General features: G+C 40.4%; 1 protein-coding gene across 9 annotated transcripts in view; it reads left to right on the forward strand.

Moving 5' to 3' along the window:
- Nucleotides 1–12,874, forward strand: part of Stox2 (storkhead box 2) — a 230,459-nt gene extending 217,585 nt beyond the window's left edge. For 8 of the 9 annotated variants that reach the window (XM_078031026.1, XM_040294255.2, XM_021729066.3 and 5 more), the window contains 2 exons: nt 177–2,442; nt 6,426–12,874. In XM_078031026.1, coding sequence (XP_077887152.1) covers nt 177–2,442; nt 6,426–6,621 — 2,462 coding nt within the window. In that variant the 3' untranslated portion in view covers nt 6,622–12,874. Of the gene's footprint in view, nt 1–176; nt 2,443–2,611; nt 2,662–6,425 lie in introns of all 9 variants that reach the window. The other variant, XM_040294260.2, reaches the window with a different exon arrangement.
- Nucleotides 12,875–24,440: the final 11,566 nt, after the last annotated feature.

Consider the following 24,440-nt stretch of genomic DNA (forward strand, 5'->3'; position numbering starts at 1 on the left):
AGAGGAGACTGAGACGCACACTAAACTTAACAGTCAACCTCGTCTTGTTCCCACTTACACGCCCTGAGATGATACTTGGAAGCTTGCCATTACTAATAAGATTCTGAAAATCAGGAATCGGCAACATGTTCCCGCTTCACTCTCACCAGTGTTGTTCCTTTGCTTTTTGGTTTTAGGTGTTCCAACCCCAAGCCAAGAAATCCTGCGGCACACGTTGAACACCCTGGTACGGGAGAGGAAGATCTATCCCACTCCGGATGGCTATTTCATCGTGACCCCACAGACTTACTTCATAACTCCTTCCCTCATAAGAACTAACAGTAAATGGTACCATTTGGACGAGAGGATACCTGACAGGTCTCAGTGTACCTCTCCACAACCTGGAACCATAACGCCCTCTGCCTCAGGCTGTGTCAGGGAAAGGACATTGCCCAGAAACCACTGCGACTCTTGCCACTGCTGCCGAGAAGACATGCACAGCATGCACGCATCCACTCTGCAGAGGAAATCTGCCAAGGACTGCAAAGACCCTTACTGCCCTCCTTCTCTGTGCCAGGTGCCACCCACTGAAAAGAGCAAAAGTACTGTAAATTTTTCTTATAAGACAGAAACTCTCTCGAAACCTAAAGATAGTGAAAAGCAGTCCAAAAAGTTCGGGCTCAAGTTATTCCGGCTAAGTTTTAAGAAAGACAAGACCAAACAGCTGGCCAATTTTTCTGCCCAGTTTCCCCCAGAGGAGTGGCCCCTGCGTGACGAAGACACGCCCACTACCATCCCTCGGGAAGTGGAGATGGAGATCATTCGGCGGATCAACCCGGACTTGACTGTGGAAAATGTCATGAGGCACACTGCACTGATGAAGAAACTTGAAGAAGAGAAAGCGCATAGGAGTAAAGCAGGATCCTCTGCCCACCACAGCGGAAGAAGTAAAAAGAGCAGGACTCATCGAAAGTCCCATGGGAAGTCTCGGTCACACAGCAAGACGAGGGTGTCCAAAGGAGACCCTTCCGACGGTTCGCATCTGGACATTCCTGGTGAAAGAGAGTATGACTTTTGTGACCCTCTGACCAGGGTGCCCAGGGAGGGCTGCTTCATCATCGAACACAAAGGCGACAACTTCATCATGCACAGTAACACGAACGTGATTGAGTCCCATTTCCCCATGACACCAGAATGGGATGTGTCCGGCGAATTGGCCAAAAGGAGAACTGAGATGCCTTTTCCTGAACCTTCCAGGGGAAGCTCGCACTCCAAAGTGCACCGAAGCCACAGCCATACCCAGGACCGAAGGTCCAGGAATGAGAGACCCAGCAAAGCCAAGGAGAGGTCCAGATCCATGGATAACTCCAAAGGCCCCCTGGGCGCTTCTTCTCTAGGCACACCCGAAGACCTGGCCGAAGGCTGTAGCCAAGACGACCAGACCCCCAGCCAGTCCTACATCGACGACAGTACTTTAAGGCCTGCTCAGGCTGTGGGTCATCAAAGGGCTCTCCTTTCATCCGCAAGCTATAAAGAGGTATGTATTCCAGAAATAGTTGGTGGCAGCAAGGAGCCTTCCAGTGCTTGCAGCCTCTTGGAGCCAGGCAAACCACCTGAGAGTTTGCCACCTTATGGGGAACTCAGCACCTGTCCAACCAAAACAGCCGCTGATGACTATTTCCAGTGCAACACTTCCAGTGAGACGGTTCTCACCGCACCGTCGCCTCTGGGGAAGAATAAGGAGGACCATGCCACTCTGACCCTGGCAGAAGGCGTGAAAAAGCTGTCTCCCTCTGATAGGCAGGCCCCACATTCCTCCAGGGAGCCTGTCGGCCACAAGGAGGAGTCACCAAAAGGGTCAGGCGGGGGCCCTGCTGCTTCAGGTGGAGTGGCTGAAGGCATTGCCAACGGACGCCTGGTCCAGCACCACGGTGCAGAACCCAGCAGCCTGGACAAGAGGAAAGAGATATTCAGCAAAGACACACTGTTCAAGCCTCTTCACAGCACCTTGTCTGTAAACAGCTATCACAAGTCAAGCCTGTCCCTCCTCAAATCGCACCCCAAGACCCCTACAGACACATTGCCAGGCCGATGCGAGAAATTGGAACCGTCCCTGGGGACCTCGGCAGCACAAGCCATGCCAGCTTCCCAGCGTCAGCAGGAGTCTGGAGGGAACCAGGAAGCCTCTTTTGACTATTACAATGTCTCCGATGACGACGACTCTGAGGAAGGGGCAAACAAAAACGCTGAGGAGGAGAAAAATAGAGATGATGTAGGCACCATGCAGTGGCTTCTTGAGAGGGAGAAGGAAAGAGACTTGCAGAGGAAGTTTGAGAAGAACCTCACCCTCCTCACCCCAAAAGAAACCGACAGCAGCAGCAACCAGAGAGCCACCCATTCAGCCCGGCTCGACAGCATGGACAGCAGCAGCATCACCGTGGACAGTGGATTCAACTCCCCACGGTAGGGAGAGGGGTCTACACACACACACACACACACACACCCACGGGGGCCTGGGGCTTTATGCAGATAACTTGAGAAGTTTCTGATCTCACAGTCTCGCTTCTGTGAATGAGGGCTAAGAGTTGTGTGTGTTGTGTTGTTAACAGCCTGTTTCTGACTTCTTTTTCAGGAATTGAAAAAAAAAGTTTCTGCAGCTGTAGAGATCACCAATCTGGACTGGTGGGTTGGCTCCTTCCCTCAGACTTGCTTCAGTCTGGTCTAACTAAGACCAGCACTTCCCAGTATTTCTTCTATTCCTGTTGCCATCATGCTAAAGAAAAGGGTTTTTTTTTTTTTTTTTGACAAGTCCTTCAGAAATAGTAACTTTTTGAAGAGTGAATAGTCAATGGGGAACAGGGATGGGGGAGTCACCTGATGCTAAGGTAGGGGTCCCTCTAGTGAGAATATTAATCACAGACCTCAAAACTTTCCAGGGGACCTGGAATCTTGCTGCATTGCAATCCCACTTTGTGTGCATCCTGCCCACTTGCTCATGCACCTTCCTGCCTTTGCCCTCTTGTCTACAAAGAAATGGAAACATGTTCCTCTCACAGAAAGGTCGGGGGCCTGTGCTCTAGTAAATCAAGACATGCACCAGTGCTTTTATTTCTCGTCCTGCAGAATTGATAGAACCCATTTAGGCACTGCCGTCACAGTCGCTTCCTTTTGTAGGTTTTGTTAATTCAGCAGAGTTGATAATTGAGAGTATAATGCCTGATGGTCATGTCCAAAGCACTGAAGTGGTTCAGGAGTTACAAAAGCAAACTGAGGAGTCTAGATAACTTCCTTTTTTTTCCCTCCTTAACGCTTTCTTCTCCTTAAAAGGGCAACTTGGGTCCTAAATCTCCTTCTAAATTCTACTCCAGATTGGTGACTCTGAGATGCAGAAATACTTCGAAGAGACTGACATTCCTCATCAGCTGTGATTCCCAAGATCTTACAGTACTTACAATTTTTAGCAAGTACCCAGATATGATTATGGACTTCATATTTTTATTTTAATTATTAAGAATTAAAATTAATTCTGTTGTGACCATTTGGCCATTTCTCTGGATACTTTGGGGATAGAGCATCCCAAAGTCAGAACTGGGAATCATTAATCTGTTTGTCTGTCCCATATTAGGCCTTTGTTATGTCTTAAAAGGGCTATTTCTTGATGATTATAATAATATTTATTATTATTATGGTCATGTGAACTTTTTGCAAGTTAACATGTGTAAGTCTAATGTCCAAACAGACCACACAGATGGCATGCTGGTTAAAGTGGGTGGGAGACCAAGAGCCCCAGGTCTCCTCTACCTGTCCCTTGAGGATCCTTGAGAAACCTCAGCCATCACACCCAGTCTTTAAATCACTGGCCTATTTAGTGACTTTTGTAAGAAATTGTTTTTGCTAAATCATTTTTTATCCGAAACCAAATTTTCATGTGTTCTCCAATTTATTTTCTCTAATCTTTTCTATCTATTTTCCTATTCTGCTCTTTTTTTTCTCTTGAAAGATTGTATGTAGTGGGTACCAGATATGCATAATTGAAGGTCTGTAGTCTGTGGCAAAAGCTCAAAGTCATTGCTTATTGAAGGCATGTTTTATGTCCCTGTATCTTTGTGTTCCCCTATTGCTTATGACGTAGACTCTACCGCCTGGTGCTTTTCATACTATAGTTTCAGACTCTTAATGTTGCCCTCTTGACCCCTAGACTTCCACATGCAGAGGTCATTGCTAAGGATACATCAGGAGTAGTTTAGTGGATTCTAATATAAAACCCTACTACTGCATAATATTGAAAGTTTTTGTTTGTTTAGGGATTAACAGAAGTATTCAGGAAATAACCAAATGAGTATCTCTGCATAATCTAGTATCTCAAAACTTGAGTGCAGACTGTAGGATTTTTTAAATAACATTCAAAAGTTAAATGCTTTGTTGTAGTAAAGTTTGTTGTAAGGAGACTGCCTTCACACATTAGCCACATGTCTATCTATGCTTCTCTATAGGAACATGTAGATTTTTCCATAAATTTCATGCAGTTAGAGAACCTACAGAACAATTCCTAATTTTACCCTTTCAGATTTAATATCATTTGGTTAGAAGCCAGATGACAAACTTCATTTCTATATGCCTTGATAAAGTCACTAAGTTACCTTTTTAATGCATGAGGATGTGCAAGAAAATATTTGATTTACAGGGTTTTCAACACGAGTAGTGTTGTAGCTAAGTAACATTATCATGCTGATACCTTCCCATTGCTGAGATATGGGAATCTTTAGTGGGCTGTTCATTCAGATCTTTGAGTAAAATATTTCACTAAGCAACTAAGATGCAAGCAAGCAAGATGAGTTTTCCCTATACTTAAAGGTTTTAGTCCTGACCCATCAGTCCTGTTCAGCCACATTTCCAAAATGTTTTAGTACAATCTATTGGAAATTAAAAAATAAAAAGGTAAAGAATAAAAAGATCAGAAACTTGATCTATACTATGAGGTCTTGTAATAAAAATGAAAAATTTTGACATGAAAAGCCTGCTACTCCATAGCTAAGGCCAAAAAATGGTTGAACAACACAATATGAAAATAAGAGACCAAAGTCTACCAGGGATGTGTCTGCTTAATGTATGGCAAGAGACATGTGCTAGAGCAGCCTAGGGCCAAGGGAACACATGGCTAGTAAGAGGATGAACCACACAGCTACTTAGTTCACTTCTCCGACTTATTCCTGGAATTTTTATTTTTAAGGTTGCATTCAATTAGCTCCCTCTAAAAAATAATTAAATTTATTGATAACAGTCCATTTCTATTAACTTTTTATCATCATATCCTGAGACCTCAGTATGAATGTCATAGTCTGTACTCATTATTAAATATATTCTTTACAGAAACTGGAATACTACCTATATTTATCACTATTAATACATTGTAGTGGTCAAAGGCATCTTATAGCAGAGACAGCTCCCCACTTAGGTGATGTTAGGAATGAAGAGGAAAGGAAAGACCTCCCCACCATAGTACGTGGACCTGTAGACTAGCTGGAGCAGGCTTACAAGCTAAGGAGGTTCTTAGAGCCACTCTGAGGACCTTGAACATGAAGGATTTACTCAGTTCCCCTCAATCAGACTCAGTCATTTTCATTGCTGTTATTGCCCTAAATGTTTGAAATGTTAATTGTTCTACATTGCTTAAAGCAATGAAATAGGTTCAAGGATTTCTAATTTAGAAAAATTGTTAAGAAAAAAATGAGAGAAATAAGAGGCTAAAGCTTTTTAGCCTCTTCTGTAAGAATCTTCTAAAAAAGAAAATATTTCTACCAAAGGAAGGCAGAAATGAATGTAAACTTGATAAATAAATGGGGGAAAAAACCCTAAGGTCCTTTGTCAGAAAATATATTTTAACTAAAGTGTTAAAATTTGACACAGAGGTATACGGTGTTGAAAAAGAATTTTATCCCCATCCCTGTGAGAAATGAGCTAGTAGCATGCTTGAAGTCCAACAAAGTCAAAATCTCCTAATCAAAGAGGCAAATGTGGTCATTAGGGTAAAATTATTGAGTTTATTCAGGAGTAGTTGTGCCCGCTGAATTTCTGGCCTGAAATGAAATCATCACTCTGGTATGAGTATTCCCTTCTCAAACTAATGTGATAGCTTCTCTATCACATCGGAGTTTGAAGTCCTTTCCTTGAATGTGAAAAGAAAGCGCAGCCATTTCCAAGTGCACTTGGTGGTTGAGAACCCCTTGATTCCTTCTGCAGGCTGCAGATGGTAACGTGTCTGTTCAAGCTCCCGGAGCCCAGGTTGGAAGAGCGGATGCGAGTCATCAGTGGAGATGTATATTGATATGACATGGTGAACCGACACAGGAAATCCATTAACTCCATCATTCGCTCTTCCTCTGGGGCTCAATATGTAACTATTTATGTTCAAAGCCAAACAAAACCAAACCTTTTTACTCTTTTAGTACTCGGGAGAGCCTGGCTTCCAACACATCAAGCATTGTTGAGAGTAACCGTCGTCAGAACCCCGCTCTGAGTCCAGCCCACGGTGTAGCTGGGTCAGCCTTCAACTTCCGTGCGAGTACAGACCCCCCGACCAGCGAAGCTGAGAAATTACAGAAACCTTCCAACTGCTTGCAAGCTTCTGTGACTAGTGTGTGATAGTCCTTCTGCCTCAGATCTTCTGTCTCATTCAATACAGCAAAGTTTACGACACTGGGACTGATGTTTACATCTTTGGAAAGACAAGCATCTCAAGCACAGTTTTCGTGTTTACTTAAACTGTGCAGCTAAGTAGGCTAGGGCAAAAAACAAAACAAAACAAAACAAAAATCTTTATTTCAGAGTATTGCTTTTCACATTTATGGCTCTGTAGCAACTGAATAGCAGTAGGGGTGATATGTATACTTTGGCTTCACTAATTGTATCTGAGCACACATAGGAAAGTCTAGACACTGTAAGTGGAATATGCGTTTTCAATGTCATGCAGTTGCCAATTCCATTTTTAAAATGCCACAGATGTGTGTTGCTCCCAGTCTGTGGTTCAGTGGGGCCACGGAACTGATCTTTGACACTTCCCAAACAAACCAACCAACAAAAAAACCCATGCCACCGCAAAATGTCAAATGCAAGGGTCCACCTTGAGGGAAATCAATGCCAAACTGACCAGAAGGGACCCCCCCTCCCCCCGGCCCTTTGCGTGTAAACCGTTTATGCACCTGTCATTTTTCACTGTGAGTTTCGTGGTACTGTTCTGCAGGAGTCCATGGAAGTATGTCAGAAGGGGTGGCGATGGAAATACCGGGAGTGTCTGTTTTCAGGATTTTGTTTTCGAGTGTGACAGATGCTTGTCTTGATTTTAAACCTTCCATGATCACAAACAGGAATATAGGCCTTTGAAGCTGAAGTGGATAAAGGAAGGGAATTCCCATTCTGGCTGGGGCACAGCACTAAGTGAGGGAAAAGGTGATGTGGACGTTTTTAAAGGTATTCATCGAATATTGAAGGAAGATAATTTCCTCCTTGTGATACTTAATGATGATCCTATCTTACTATAATAGATAACAATAATTAGTTTGTTTAAAAGCAAAATGTTCTTTGTGATACAAATGGAGAATATGGCCTGGGGATGTTATTCTTTCTAATGGAAGGATATAAATCTATTTTATGTAGTTTTAAATAGAATGCCTAAATTAGGCTGTGGGAGATGATTTTTAGTGGTTATAGGAAAGAGCAAATTTAGGGAGAGTTGAACTTCAGGCCTTTTATTCCTGGGAAGATATCTATAGAGAAAAGTTTTAAAGTAATTTTTGATTAGAAATATACATGCCCATGTAATAAGCAACAGAATGAGCTCATTCTGCTAGTGTGGTATAATCATAATTTGTACTCCCCTAAAGTTTATCAGAATAACAAATTATGCATAATGAACTATGCCAGAGTAATGTTTACAGATACTTTGTAACCAATTCCAGGAGGTGTTTTTAGGCAGATGTATAGTCATTAGCCCAGCTTATTTAAAAAATGGTTTGTTAACATTTTGCTTTGGTTTACTATGTCATGTTGAACACAAAGAAGGCTCAGCAGCAAAGGATTACAAATAATTAAGCTTCAACCTTATAGGAAAAAGACATTTCAAAGTTCCCAAGCTTTATTTTCTGAGAACAATGGAACATGTTATAGATCATGGAAAACTATTTGCAAAAGGGTTTCGTCTGACCCAAGTAAATGGTCTGATAAAAAGTCATATTTAGACTAGTGGCATGTGCTATTTGGAGCCAAACACCATTTTTTAAAAAATAATCCTATATATATAATTTTTCACCTCAGATTTAAATAATTGGCATAACATTTGTGAGGCACTTCTGTTCCCATGTTAAATTTAATCACTAGCAATCAGTTTAAAGAACACAGTCATATACATAGTCAGACTAATTTTTTAAACATGAATACTCATGCTTTATCGCTATTTGAAAGTTGCAGTGGGTCAAAGTTTAGCATAATTCTCTTTTAGTGCTTATTATAGTGAAATTTAAGCACATTTCCTAGAAAACTGCCACCTTATTGAAATGCTTAAGCCAGTTGACTTTTAATCCCATGCCTTATTTTCTCCAAGGCATGCCTCGAATACTCAGAAACACACCGTCTGTCTCACTGCTTAAATGTGTCCAGAAGAAATGATAACGTATCTAGTAGACTACATAATCTGTTTCCTTGGGGAGTTTGTATACCATACAGTTACTAAATTTTTATGTCTAAATTTATTTTTTTCCAAAAACCTGCTCTCAAATTTTCATCATCCTCAATTCATAAATAATATAACCATTAAAACAGTACATCGGCCTCTGATTGACCCTCTGAAAGTAGCCATTGAAATAATCAGATGCTGTGTGAGCAGGAAAAGAAATCATTACCTTTAAGAGAAGCTTTAAAATATGAACTTGATATTTCACAAGAAATAGGTTTACAGGAAACATTGTTCAAAGAAAATGTGTATACTCTTTGCCCGATGCTCCGGGGTACATGATTTTTAAAAGAAAACTTCCTTAGACCAGTAGCCAATAGCGTAGAAATGATGGACTGTCAAGGTGATACATCATGTCAGCAGATGTTCCATTTAGAAATACTCTCCTGAATCGAATCTGGATTCTTGAATGGAGGAGAAGTGGTGGTGGGAAGCGCATGACATATGTGACATGCGACAATTGTGCATGTCCAAGATGGTCTCACCGAGATGGTGAGGCTCTCCATGCCCAAGCCCTCGGGCCCTCTCCAAGCTTTGTGTTCTTTTCCTCCAGTGATACCATAGCTTTGTGTCACACAACTGCTTATCTAGTCTTAGAGTTTATCAGCTGAAAGGTTTACAAAACTGAATCTGGTTGAATCTCTGTGAGGCGTTCAACTTTAAAGGGTCAACCCATCTGTCGGCATTTTGCACACTTATGTATTATTATGATACAGCATATTACTTTATGGTAATTTTTATTTTTACATATAACTACCTCCATGAATTTGATGAAATGGCAGCAGCGTGTTAAAGTGTATTGTTCAGAAAAGCAACATTTAAAACTTTCTTAAACATGAGGCCATGCATTGTGTGTGTGTCGGTGATTGCCTCTGGGGACTCATGACTATCCCATTGCCATGGTTTTCTTTCACGGCACCCTTTTGGCTTTCAGATGTAAATCTGTCTTCTCCTCTCTTTCCCACGAAAGCACACTTGATTTGGTCACGAAGGAACGGAAGTTTCAAAATTCTTGTCTTTCTCCCACTCTCCATTCCTGCTTAAAGTTCTCTCTGGCCAAGAGCCAATGGGTAAACATAATTTGGCAAGCTATTTACTCCTATGGAAATCTGATTGGATGGCTAGGTTTTCAGTAACAGAAGTCACACAAGAAATTTGGACTGCCAACTCTGAAGCACTTTGGGCCTCTCTGCCTTTATCATATGCCACCCTCTCGAGCCCCAATTTCACTTTTATTAAAGGAGCTGTGCCATATAGTTCCATGACTTCTGTTAAGTAATTCATACTCCATTTGATATGTTTTGCACATCTCAGGGGACCTTAATGAGCATATGAAAAGGGGGTGCATCTAATAGTGAAAACAAATAGAGCTAAAAAGGGCCTAGCTGGGTAAAAATAACACATGAATACTTCTCTGATGTTGGGGAGCTCAAGTTCAGGAAGGATAAATTGAAAGAATCCACAGTAACAGTGATCAGAACACCAGCTGTTCCCAAATCTCTATTTTTCGTAACCCAACCAGCATTTCTATAATGTAAACTTAAATTTTATTGCAGTCACCATCAGGAGAAGAAACCTGTTTTGTGGAAACAGAAAAAATCATTCCCCTTTCAGTTTGGCACAACTTGGTAAGCTTCTACCCAGGATAAACCACTTATCACCACAAAGTGTACTTGAAAATAAAATTTTTAACATAGATGATAGGCATGTTTCTCTCGACACAATAGAGATCATTTTTGGAAAAGTCTTACCATTTATAACATGGGTAGTATTAGAAGCTTCATTTAAAAACCAACAACCAATGATGATGTTGCTCGGTTCATTTGGGGATCTCAAAGTGCTTCCAAAGCATTAGGTTCACAGACAGTTAACAAGGCAGGTCATATTTGTAATACCTATTACTTGGGGTGATTTAGATTACCTAGAAACACAGTGGCAGCTATCAATGACCTATTTTCTATCTGTTTGATAGACCATCATGAGAAATCATTAAATACAATGCTCTTTTTCTGATGAGTGCTAATAAAGTCAAAAAAACAAGTACAATCTTACACCTTTGTCTATTTTCATTCAAAAAGTTTAGGGTGTTTGGAATCTTGCACCTCAGCACACCTTTCTGGTATTGAATGATGAAGTGGGAGATGAACAGATCCACCCAGATTCCCTTGCAGTCCAAGGCAGATCCAGATGTCCACCCTTGTTTACAGTTTCATATTGGGTTTCTATAATTCCTGTGCTAAAATATCTTCAGGAACAAGACTGCTCTAGGCAGTGGAAGGTGCTGAAACAAATTTCAATTAAAAACTTTATCAAGTACTCTTCACAGTGCTCCATGGCACAATAGAAATTCAGTACAATATATTGAGCCCGACTTTGTAGGATCTGATCCAGTGCTAAATGTTTTCACAAATTAGGAGACAGAAAACTCTTTACAGGAATCTTCTCCATTACCATAGGCCTGTCCTCAAACCAACTAGCAGTGCTATGGACCACAGTAGACCCAAGCAAATGATTGCTTCTCCCTCCTTTGCCCAGAACCATCCTGCCCATTGCCAAAGCCATCCAGTACTCTCCTGTTAGTGAGAGACTCTTCTGAACACATTTAGGGCTCCGGGAAGCTGGAACACAGGAAAAATAATTGCAAAAGCCATGGGAGATATTGTTTTGCTTTGTAAAATATGAACAGGAAGGAGATTACTATCAGTCTGAGCTTTGCCAACAAAGATAAAGAATCAGCTGTCACCCCAGCCCTCTCACAGAAGGTTTTATGGTATTAACGTTACATCCAATATCTTCCCATAGATTTTTATTTCGGAGACATTTCATAAATTATATGTATATGAAGAAAAAAAAACTATTAAATTTCCTCGTGTGTTTGAAACAGGCATTGGCACCTCTCTGATTGAGTGTAATCTCTGCGTCTTTTGCAGCAGCATCCCAGAGAGAGATTCCCGGGTGATCTCTCCTAACACACAATCCTGTGTTTTTACAGTTCTGCGACTTACAATTGATGAATTGTAAGATTCAGAATTCCACAAAGCTCAAGGGGGCCTGAACCTTCTTCTTAGGATTGTATATACGATCAGTTCTAGGGCTTTAATTGCTACTTGTTGGCTCTGCATGTGAACACACAAACACACACCCACTCAATGCCAACAAGGGAATAGGGTGTCTCCAAGTAGGCAGCAATGACTCCGGAGAGGTGGAAACTCATGGTTGGAATGTAAGGTTACAAACTGGGCTGGGCCATGTGCAGCTGCCTATCTCCCCCGTACAAAGGCTGACCTTGGGATCCCCATTCTCTCACTCCCACCAAAAAGGTACCAAGTCTGAGATCTGAGTTCTCCAATACCAGTCCTCCACAGTTCCAGAAAGTTAATCCTGCAGGACTCAGCAGCCCCTCCCCTTCCTCTCCTTAAGAGTCTCCCTTCCTTCCCATCCCCTGACCTAGACACTGACACCGCCGCGGTTTCCACATTGGAAGGGCAGAATCCTGTGCAGTATTGTGCACACATGCAGGTTAGAAATAGAGCTGCCCTAGGGTCACCTTCATGTAAGTATTGACAACTACAAATTAAAGTCCTTAGAGCAGTTGACAGAGATACTACTTTCTGGAAGAGAATTAAATTTAAAAGTCAAAGTTAAAGGGATCATAATTCTGCAGGTATCTTTCTCTGAGTGACTGAATGTGACTATTGCATTAGGGTAAATGAATTAAGAAGTGCAAGTGGGATTTACTGTATGTTAGAAAGGAGTTTTGCAGCCAAGACTGCCTTGAATAAAATGTGTTTGCACTGAAAAAAAAAATTTAAATTACTTGGTCTCTGGTTGCTGTAAAGGTCATCCAAGATGGATGTTCTGTTTATATTGTATAGTATTTCATATGAAATAATTACAGTTCATGAAATGTCTTCCCTAATGTTACTGATTTATAACAGCACATTTGTAACATGGTTTTTATTGTGTCAGTGTACCATATTGTAAATGATGATTACTTGTCATGCTTAGTATAATAACTTAAAAGAAAAAAAGGACAGGGATTTTTGTAAGTCTATATTTGAAAGTCCCTCCATATGGTAATATTGTGTTCATGTTGTTTATGTAGTGTTGTGTGAAATATCCATTTTGGATTGTGTTACTTTTTAAGATATTAAATAACATTTGGTTATATGTCTAAGTGGATTTTTTTTTGGTACTTGTGAGAGAACATTTTAGGTAAGATCAACTTATTTCGTCAGTTAATATGATTTCATAACAAATTTCAGTTGTACATTCTTTATTATGAGAGTTTTTGAGTGAAAACAACTAAAAACAAATTTCTGATCAAAATCCTTTTCCCAGGAATGTTGAAAAGTCACATTCTGGATTGTGAATCTGAAACAGAGTGAGGGTGAGGGATGGATATAATTAATTTTTTTTATAAGAAAGTATAAAGCAATGCAGTTGGTTTGGGGAGTTGTTTTGTATTAGTGCTCCTATTATGGCTTTTATCCCCAGCTGAATGGAGCCCCCTCCCAGGTAAACACTAGGCGGCTCTTAATGTTTCTAGTGAGGCACTTGCATGACTTTGGAGTGCCTCCGCATTCAGTTGTCTTCAGAATCTCCTAGAATCGGCTTTCTGTGTACACAGGCTCCAAATTCCAATTGTGTTTAACCATAGATCAAAAATATTTCAAGAAATTGTGCCTGTATTAAGTATGTACAGACTTTTTTCTATACCACTTTCTCCTAAACAATACAGTATAACAACTTCTTAAACTAACATTTTACTAGGTATTACAAGTCATCAAGAGATGACTTAGAGTATGTGTAAATACAATACCATTTTACATTAGAGAGCTGAGCATTTGCAGGTTTTGATAATCTTGGGAGTTCTGGAACCAGTTCCCTAAGGAAACAGAGGGATAACTGTACATTTTATTCTCCTCAGTGGTGGCAAATCTTTGTGGAGAATGAATACTGTTTTTTGGTTTTATTTTTATTCAGATTTTTCAAACAAATAGTAGTTTGCTGTCAAGTGAACCATTAAACTGGGAAACAGCATTTTTAGTCAAAATATCTATGGGGCTTTATACAATCGAGCCCAGTTTTCTTGTAAAGGCATTACCCAAAGCAAACTTTCAAGACCTGTTTTGCACAGTGACTGTATCTTTTGAATTAGCATGGAGACCCCGAGGTGAGGATGTTTCCTTGTGTAAATTTGTCTATATAGTTTTTTGGGTTTTTTTTTTTTTTTAGGCCCAAAGTTAGGAGAACAAGTCCATTGTGTTTGACTCTAGAACCACAGGCCTCTGTGGTAAGAGAAGGTTCCTTTCAGAAAGATCCAGTGAACTTGATGCATGGAGGAAATGTGGCAACATTCTGGCTCCTATGAGAGAATTGTCACACTTCATAAAAATCTTTTCTTTCCAAAGGAAATGGTATGGTTTTAACTTATTTTTAAGTGTGGTGGTGGGAATTTTTTTTCCTTCTCTCCATAAGGAAAACCCAAGCAAAGTGCTCAATGTTTGCCTCCTACCCTGTTTGCAGCTGTGAAATTGAGAACAATTGAATAATAAAAAGAAGTTATTCACCTGACTTTCAAATTTATTTAATTGTAAAGTCTTATGCCTACCGTGGGAATACTTGGTTTATTGATAGTTCCCTCTCTCTAGGCACAGTGACTCCAGACTCTTCCTGTCAATAGTTCCTCTTCTAACACACGAAACAAATGTGTAATGAATATATTCACACAGCATATTGCCCTGTGCAAGAATCTCAAGAAAAAGCAAGGCACTTACACTCAAGAGAGACTGGGTAGGATTTTGTGTGTGTGTGTATGTGAATCTTCTTAAAAGAATTGCAATGAAAGTATAAAGTAAGATAGGGAGAATTTAGATATGATGAGTGCACATTAAACAATAGAACCGAGGCCAAAGTAGTTAGTTTGGAATCCAAAAGGCAAAATTGATCTATTGACAACCAGTGTGCTGGCACACGCTTCTAATCCAAGCAACTCAGCAGGTTGAGGCAGGAGGATTGCAAGTTCAAAGCCAGCCTCAGCAACTTAGCAAGGCCCTAAGCAACTTATTGAGACCCTGTCTCAAGATAAAACACAAAAAGGGCTGAGGATGTGGTTCAATGATTAAGTACCCCTGAGTTCAATCCCTGGAACAACAAAAACAAAAACTGATCTATCGACGTTTGATAAAGAGCAAGTTTTTTTCCACTACGGGTAGGTCTAGGTCATTGGAGCTATTATCTACCCAAGCCCATATGCACTTGTCTGTGAGACTATTTAGGTTGATTATTCATCCATCCCTCAAATTCCATCAAATAAATTCTCTGATCACCTCCCTTCACATTTCCCTTGTTTCTTTCTTTCTTGTGAAGTTTCATGCATTATTTTTCTATTCTACTACCTTGACTTTCTCTTACTTTACTACTCTTTCTAAGGATATCTGTTCGTTTGATGATATGCTATTAACATTTGGACTGAGTCCTGATCTCAATCATTGATAACCACAATTTATTACTAGTATTTTAAAATTCACATTTATATTTATATGGCCTTGTTCTCTTCCCCATCTCATTTTCACTTGGCTTTGTGTTGGGAATCTGTTGATATCCAGTGCTTCTGTACGAATCTGCCACTCATTGCTTCATCAGAGGCCTGATAAGTAGCTAACAACTTGCAGACAGGCAAAGTTGAACAGGTTTCTTTATTGCAAAATTACTCAAAACATGTTATGCTTATTTGTATTTTAAGTCTTCAAGAATAGGGGAGTGCCCTGCTCCCTTACAGAATTCTTATCATCTTATCCACCTACCTATCATCTATCTACCTATCTACCTCTCTGCATTCCTATATTCTGTAAATGGCAATGAAACAAAAAGTGATGTCATGCAAAGAGATATTGTTTGACTTCTGTGTCACCCCCTTTTAAAGATGTGTTGAGAATTTAGTTGGTTGTTTTGTTTTTGTACCAGGGATTGAACCCAGGGGTGCTTAACCATGTGGCCACATACCCAACCTTTTTTTAAAATTTTTTATTTGAGATGGTATCCTGCTAAGTTGCTTAGGGCTTCTCTAAGTTGCTGAGACTGGCTTTGGGTTTGCAATTTTGTCTCAGCCTCCCAAGGGAAGTTTTGAGCCTTTTTATCTGTGCTGCAAGCCAACAGCTGCCATCTTTACTCTACCATATTGTGGGAAAAGTTTGGCCCTGAACAGCACCTCTCTTAAAGTTAGATAATGGCTCAGTGGTCCTGGCATTGAGGGATCAATAAGTCTGCAGAGCAGAATTTCATGTCATTTGTCATTGTTGATAAGACAAGTACAATAGATAAACAACAAATCTCCAATGGATTGGAGAAGACAGGAGTTTTTTTCCCCTCATTTTCCTTCGTGTGATATTTGACATTTGTTTTTAATGTCAAAGGATTGACATTCAGAGTGGGGAAGTTTCGCCGTCTCTGGGATAGGGCCATGAACTTGGAAACAGAAGGTTCCACTTCCACAGTCCCTTCCATGTCTCCTGTCTTTAAAAATGACCTAATTGGGAGAATCAAGGGGCTCCTGATGGTCTCGTAAGATGTCAGGCAAAAGGGTGTGACAGAGGATATCTTTTAGAATGGACTTTTGCCCCAGCCAATTGGTCGAACTACCAGTACCTTGGGGAGACTTGCCCAAGGATTTCAGCATCAGCATATTTTGTTGAGAGCTTTTGAGAGTAAAGCACTTCCACTGCCCTTAAAAAATAAAACTTTTATTTTATAACATTTTTAGATTTCCAGAATTGTAAGGAGAGTATAAAGAGTTCTTATATGCCCTATAACCAGGTCTGCTACTATTAACATCTTCCATTAATATGGTGTGTTGGTCACAATTAATGAACCAAAACTGTATACACTTTTAAATTTCCTTCGTTTGTTGCTAATTTTTTTTTTTTTTTTACTTATTTTTCTATTCCCGGAGCCCATCTAAGGTACCATATTATATAAAACTGTCATGTGTCCTTGGTCTGAGATAGTTTCTTTATTCTCTTTTTTCTTTGCTTTTGTGTGTGTGTGTGCGTGTGTGTGTGTGTGTGTGTGTGTGTCTGCATGCTCATGTGCTGGGGACTGAACCCAGGACTTCACACATGCTAAGCATGTGCTCTACCACTGAGCTAAAACCCCAGACCTGAAATTGTTTTTAATGACCTTGAAAGTTTTAAGTAGTACCATTCAGGTATTTTATGCTATGGGCCTCCTTTGAGTATATCTCACACTTTTCTCATGATTAGGCTGGGGTGATGTGCTCTGGGAACCAACCATAAAGTCCTGTTATCATGTTTCATGAGTGTATACCATTTAATATGACTGACTTCTATTGATATTGACCTTGACAGCCTGGGTTGAGGTGGGCACCTGTCGACTTTCTTCAATGTGAAGTTACTACACTTTTTTCCGTTTCCATACTGTCGTCTTTGAAGGAAAGTCATTATGTACAGCTGACACCTAAGCAGTAGGGAGTTATGTCCACAGATTCTTTGAAATTCTGTACAGGATACTTGTATCTTCTTCACCTTTTATTATTTATTAAATCATTTATTTACATCAGCATAGACTCATGGATGTTTATTTTATACTTTGGGTTATGGTCCATGTATTCTGGGTCTGCACGTCCCTTTGTTAGTGAGCACTTCCTGAATCTCTGACACTATAAGAGATCTAGACTCATTTTATGTATTTCCTGTGCTACCCTTGGAATCACTGGTTTCTTATTGGAGAACAGTATTAGATACCAAAATCTGGGTGCTAAATGTGTGTACTATTTCTGGGAATTCATTACTTCTCATCTTCTCTTTGATGACCCAGCAAGGAGACATTTGTCTGCTTCCCACCCTGTGTACATACACAATCTGTAGCTATTCCCATAGGTAACCATCTCTGTCTCTATTAGGCTAAATGTGATTCATACTAAGGTCTTCAATTGTAATCCTGAAAGACAAAGATCATTCTAGCATCCTTCACATGCCTGTCTGCTGACTCCCACTCCAATAGTTAGAAAACTGGCTCCTGCCGGGCCTGGTGGTGCATACCTGTAATCCCAGTGGCTGGGGAGGCTGAGGCAGGAGGATTGTGAGTTCAAAGCCAGCCTCAGCAACTTAGCGAGGCACTAAACAACTCAGTGAGACCCTGTCTCTAAATAAAATATAAAAATGGGTTGGGGATGAAATTCAGTGGTTAAGTGCCCCTGAGTTTATTCTCTGGTACCAAAAAAAAAAAAAAAATTAAAAACTGACTCCCACCACCCACCATCTCTTGACTCAATTGTTCAATGGTATCTGTAGCATTTTATAAAACTAATTTGATAGATATAAATAAAGACAAAAAAGCAAAACATGAAAAAAATGTAATTTATCCTAGTAGGTGGTTTACTTCATGTGACAGTACAGTGAAGATCATAATTTTATTAGTTGACTTATTGGCATCTAATGGGACTGTTCAAAAGAATTATAAGGCTCAGAGGGAAAAGAGGCACCATAACGGTTATTTGAAGTGTCTGTTTCCTTATATTGCACTGTTAGTACTAGGAAAGTAAGCAATGTGTTGACTTTAGTAATATGTCAGCAAGTCCCTACCTTCTCCCTACTTCCAATCCCTGCATATTTCAATTTTTGCCATATTTCAAGGCCCAGGTCAATGCCATGTCTTTCTCGGGGGCTTCTCTGATCACCCCTCTCCACTTCCAGACTCTGACAAAAGTAAAGCCTCTTTCCCTTACAAACACTCATCATTTCCAACCCTGTGTTCTTATTTTTTTTTTTTTTGTCTTAGTGACAGATTCCAGCCCAAGACCACGCCTCACTAAAACAATTCATCCCACTTTTATGCTATTTACTGGATTCCCTGGGGGAAGCTCCTCTTGTCCTTGTTTCTCAGTGACCCTGACAAGCCTTTAAATCCTCAGTGGCTTGACTTTGAGAAGTGGGCTCAGCATGATGGATTCACCCAAGACTTTGGAAAAGTTCAGTACTTTGGTCAAGGTTGCTTGTACCCTAAGTGACCTTCTGGAAATATGCTCACTGGCTGCTGCTTCCCAACTACCTTAGTGTCTTCCTTAGCACCAAAGAAACCCAGGGACAAAGTTATGGCATTCAAAATGTCAATTTGTTGAACAATTAGAAGCTGAAGGGGACACTCACAGTGGGAGGGGAGCTCAGAAGGTAGGGACACCACTGAGCAGGAGACCAGGAGGAGCCACTGACCAGTGAAGGGGGTCAGCCTTGCTCAGCCAACGTGCAGACCCTGGGTGGGAGAAACCTGAGGCTGTGTGCTGTGCAGGGCTGCAGCCAAGGGGGAGGGTCTTCCTGAAGCCTTTGGAGTATTTATGCCCACGGTCACAGTGAGTTCCCTTTAGCTGTATCTTAAATCTACAGACAGATGACTATTGTTTATGCAAACTTTCCATAAAGGTATAACAAAAAATTTATTCTCTCCTGGTTTAAGCCACCCCCCCCCCAATCTTAGCCACATGTTTTTCTTTCTGTTTCTTGTCATTTCTTCTCCTCCAACCTCTTGCTCTTTCTCTGGGATTTGCCTCCAGCTAATTTTTCACTTTAATGTTCTCATTTCTCTCCCCGTACTGCACCACACACTTTTCAAACAAGTACTTGAATTTGATTTCTTGATAACCTTTTTCATATCTTCCTATGAGTTTCCCCAGCGATTGTATTACTAACTCACTGGTAGCCATCACGTGTGCTATTTTAGCAGCTTAAACAGGGAGTTTAACTACTAACAAACTACTTGCCATTACTACCAAATACACAGGTTAAGTTTTAAATAAGTTTTTTTTTTCCCAAAGCCAACATCTCTGCTTAAGCTTTGCTGTGGGTGAGAGAATACCAGAAATCTCCCAAAGCACTAGTGTACCTGGGGTATTGGGAAACGACGGAGTCTTTGAAGGGATTGCTAGAATGGTCCCAATGGATTGCTATGTGGTCCCAGGATTCAGACTCAGTAGTTGTGGTTCTTCCCTGGGGTTGGTTTGCATCTCAAATTGAATTGAAAGATGCAAAGCCAAGTTCTGTCTGAGAGACGTGACTTCACAGGCAAACTGAACAGGGGCTTCCAAATTCACACCTCTGAAAGGTTTTGCCTTCATGAAAACACATCTCTTCATTTTAGTTGTCGTATACTCCAACTTTTCTACAATAAGCAAACTGTTCATGGGCAAATAAAATATTTAAATGCAATAAACAGAAGAAAGCCCAGAGGTGGTGACGTACACCTATCTTCTGTTTTAATGCTCTGAGCTCAGCAGCCAGAATTTAACGAAGTCCTTCCCTTCTCCACAGCAGCTTCTGGCCACTTCACCTCTGATGAAGGTGGAATTTGGAAGTGTGCAGATATTTTTTTTTTCGGGGGGGGGGGGGTTTAAAGGATATGATCATTTCCTTCTAGAAGATTTAGAAGGGAAGGTGAACCCTATGGATGGAAAAGTAGTGATGGAACCTGGGTACAAAATGCTCGAGGTACCATGGGAAGGTGCACCTGCCTAGAGCAGATCCAGGGTCCAGAAATTTCCCACCTGCTTTCCAACTGTGGGATTTGGCAGCCACCATCACTCATTTGACTGCTGAGGCTCAGTATTATGGTTTGTTACCAAAATGGGAATGGATCCTGCTTTCTCTTCCTCACAATGACTTGTGTGAGAATTAATGAGAGACTTGAAAATTAAAGTATCAGGTACAAAACCACCATTGAGCTATTGTGTGGTTTGGGGGAGAGGAGCTCATTTTCCACTCTTGTGGCAGGGGTATTCTTATGACAAATAAGAGTTCAGCCAGGCCTTTAAAGGAGAGCGTGCTATTGGGAAGGACAGAGGAGTTTGAGTGTATTTTTGCAGACATGGATCACAAAAGCTTGAAAGCAGGAATGGCAAAAATAACATTTGCAAGACGGTGCATACATATAGTTAATCTTCCTCACACGCTATGTGTGTGTAAGGGGTGAAGGGGTTAACATTGCAAGTAATTTTTCTATAAAATATTAAAGATGAACATTGGAATGTGACACGCTGCAAGTTTGTCATATGCTATTGCTGCATGGCTTGTCAGCAGATGGAGTTGCTACCCCACCCCCACTTTCAATTCTTAAAATCAGCTTTCAGTAGGAAGCCCTCAGTCTTAGCTCATACTCCTCCAATCATTTTAACACTCTGTTTTCTTTGTTTTTCTTCTTTTCCCCATGGACGTAGTATGTCCCAACTGGATTATAGAGTTCTTTGAGTTTGGGACCATTTTCCAATCATATCACCTCACAGGTTGTTAACTGATACTGACTAACTGTTCTTCCTTCTTAAAGTTAATCAGGTTACTAATGTAACAGTCAAATCCACTTGGAGTTCTATAGGTAGATGTCAAAGAATCATTAACAAACTAATGTACTTGCACCTGAGTAGAGAAAAAGACAAATGTATTTTTAAGACTTCCGAAATGACTGATTTTGTGCTCTCACCACACCATTGTCACAAATGCAAAAATGCAATGATCCTACCATATTTTATGTTTGACTTGACATGGCTAAATAGCAAAAGTGGATTCTGAGCTGAAAACCACACTTTTCTGAGTTTTTCCCCCAATTATTTTGGCTCTTTCTCCTAAGATCCTCTGTTTACCCCTTGAATGATTGGTGTTCCTGGAGGATCATAGGGCTTCTTTCCTTCCATGTCAAACATTTTAGTGTCTTAACCTCCAGCCCAAACTTCCTTCCTGAGCTTCAGATTGGTTGTTTCTGTTGCTTCCAAACAAAACGTATTGCAAGCTAAATTTGTATCTTTCCCATAAGCACTTGGTCTTTCTGTCTGTGTCCCAAGTCTCACCAAAGGATCTCACTAGCCCCCCATTTGCCGCAGCTACAAACCTGAGATTCCTCTTTGACCCCTTTTTCGCCTTCCCACATCTCTTGGACTCCACCACTGGGTCATTGTCGTTTAGCTCCTAAGTATCTCCTGATCTCTGACCCCACTGCCACGGCCATGCTAATTGAGAGCATTATTAGATCTTGCCTACATGATTTCAACAGTCTCTACATTGGTTTCCTGGTTTCCATTTTTATCATGCTGTAGCTGGAGGTGTCTCTCTAAAATACAAATTTAATTATGGTGGCCTTCTATTTGATAATACACACAAATTATTTCTTTTTTCTGTTTTCTTTCTCTCTAAGCATATGCCCATCACATGCTGTTGAATGTATATATCAGCTCGGAAGCCTAAATCCTTCAATGGTCAAAATTGGGTAAATTAGATCCAACTCTTTTCTAGGGCTTTTAAGTCCCTCGGACCTGCTCCTTGTCTCAATTGTCTACCTTCTCTCTCTTCGCTGGCCTTCCAGGGCTTCAGCCAAAGCCTTTGCTCAGGTTCTTGCTGTCTCCAGATCATTTCAAAGACTAGTATAGAGATCTGGAGTTATCTTTCTTGCTTCCACCACCCCCATCATGACACCCAATTACTGTAAAATCTTTATGCTTCACTCATTTGAACTGCAAAAAATTTGTCCTATCTTGTTGAATCTGGAGAAGGGGCTTTTTTTTCTTTCTTTCTTTGTTTTTTTTTTTGGTTTTTTTTTTTTTGGTACTGGGATTGAATCCAGGGGTGCTTTACCATGGAACTGCATCCCCCGCCCTTTTTACATTTTATTTTGAGACAGGTTCTCACTAAATTGCTTAGGGCCTCACTAAGTTGCTGAGGCCGGCCTTGAACTTAAAATCCTCCTGCCTCAGCCTCCCTAATTGCTGGGATTATAGGCATGCACTGTGCCCTGTGAAAGGGGCTCTTGTATGTATCCTCTTAACCCCAACAGTTACTGCTCAAAGTTGGGGATTATTTTTTATCACAGCCTCGGTTTTCCAGGATGCAGACTGAGATGAAGATGTGTGCAGGGGAGAATGCCTTTGGAATGGTCTCCATGGGGACAGTAGAGGGAAGAAAGTATGCCTTGTCAAGGGGAAGTTGGGCTGTGCCAGCACCCTTTGCCAAACACCGCCAAGAAAGGATCTGCCACCAAACACCTCAGTGCGATAGAACACACACCCTGTGCTACCAGAGGCGTCTCAGTGAGAGTGTTAAAAAGAACCAATTCAGGATGTGGGCTTCACCTGGGTGATTTGGGAGATCTAAGGTTCAATCTAGGACAGATGCTGCCAGAAATTGGGAACACCTCTGTAAATGGGTATCTCCATAAAGCTTACCTAATAGGATAAAGTTATAAAAAATAGCCATCATGCATGCCAGCCAAGAAGGGGTGGAGTAGCATGTAGCATTTATTATACACACACACACACACACACACACACACACATATATATATATGTTTGCTAGTGCATTATAGTTATACATAATAGTGGGGTTTGTTTTGATATAATCATACATGCATGGAATATAGTTTGCTCCATTTAAGTCCTCAGTAGTTCCTCTTTATACCCCTCCCTCCCCTGTTCCCCTTCTTCTACTCCACTGGTCTTTCTTCTATTTATTTATTGTTTCTTCGTTTGGGTCTTTATAGATATGCATAAAGGCAAAAATTCACTGTAGTATTCATGTATGTACATAGCATAATTTGGTCAATTTCATTCCGCAGTTCCTCCCTTTTTCCATCCCTCCTCTGATCCTCCTTCTAAGAATCTGGTGTCTTTTGAGTGGCACCATGTCCTTGCATTTGTCTGTGTTTAGACAAGATTATGAAGAGGCCTTTCTTCTAGGCAGACTTCAGTTCTTCGGGCCTCATCATCAGTGTTCCCAGGGAAGCCTTGTGATCAGTAACTTTGTAAACGAAATATCTGAAATTTGGAAAAATGTTTGAGATAGAACATATTTGTATATTTGGAAAGTGACCTGAGTAAAATTGAAATGTTGCTAGTATTAGTCTTAGAGTATAATTTTATCCTGAAGGGTCTCTAGTTTTGTCATGGAACTACTCACCCCTTGTGCCACTTCCCCGTTGAATTCTGCATGGCCTCACAGGCCCCCAAATACATATGCATATTCTCAAACAGAGTGAGGAGGTAGGGAAGAGAGAAACTTTTGGAATATTAACATTTTTAAAAACGAGTAATTATTTTTTTTTCACAATAAAAATAAATTTATTTATTATTTTTACTGATAAACCAATCAAGTATGGTGAGAAATTAACATGTATATATCGAATTTTTTTTCAAAATGATCATAGTATTTTTGTTTTTTTTTTATTTATTTTTTCAGATAGCCTAACCTTTTATTTATTTATTTATTTTTTTTTTATTGGTTGTTCAAAACCTTACAAAGCTCTTGACATATCATATTTCAAACATTAGTTTCAAGTGAGTTATGAACTCCCATTTTTACCCCAAATACAGATTGCAGAATCACATCAGTTACACACTCACATTTTTACATAGTGCCAAACTAGTGACTGTTGTATTCTGCTACCTTTCCTATCCTCTACTATTCCCCTCCCCCCATCTTCTCTTTCTATCCCATCTACTGTAATTCATTTCTCTCCTTGTTTTTTCTTCCAATTCCCCTCACAATCTCTTTTATGTAGTTTTTTATAACAATGAGGGTCTCTTTCCATTTCCATGCAATTCCCCTTTTCTCTCTCTTTCCCTCCCATCTCGTGCCTCTGTTTAATGTCAATCTTTTCTTCCTGCTCTTCCTCCCTGCTCTATTCTTAGTTGCTCCCATTATATCAAAGAAGACATTTGGAATTTGTTTTTTAGGGATTGGCTAGC

This window comes from Ictidomys tridecemlineatus, chromosome 14, assembly GCF_052094955.1.
Source record: "Ictidomys tridecemlineatus isolate mIctTri1 chromosome 14, mIctTri1.hap1, whole genome shotgun sequence".
NCBI lineage: Eukaryota > Metazoa > Chordata > Mammalia > Rodentia > Sciuridae > Ictidomys > Ictidomys tridecemlineatus.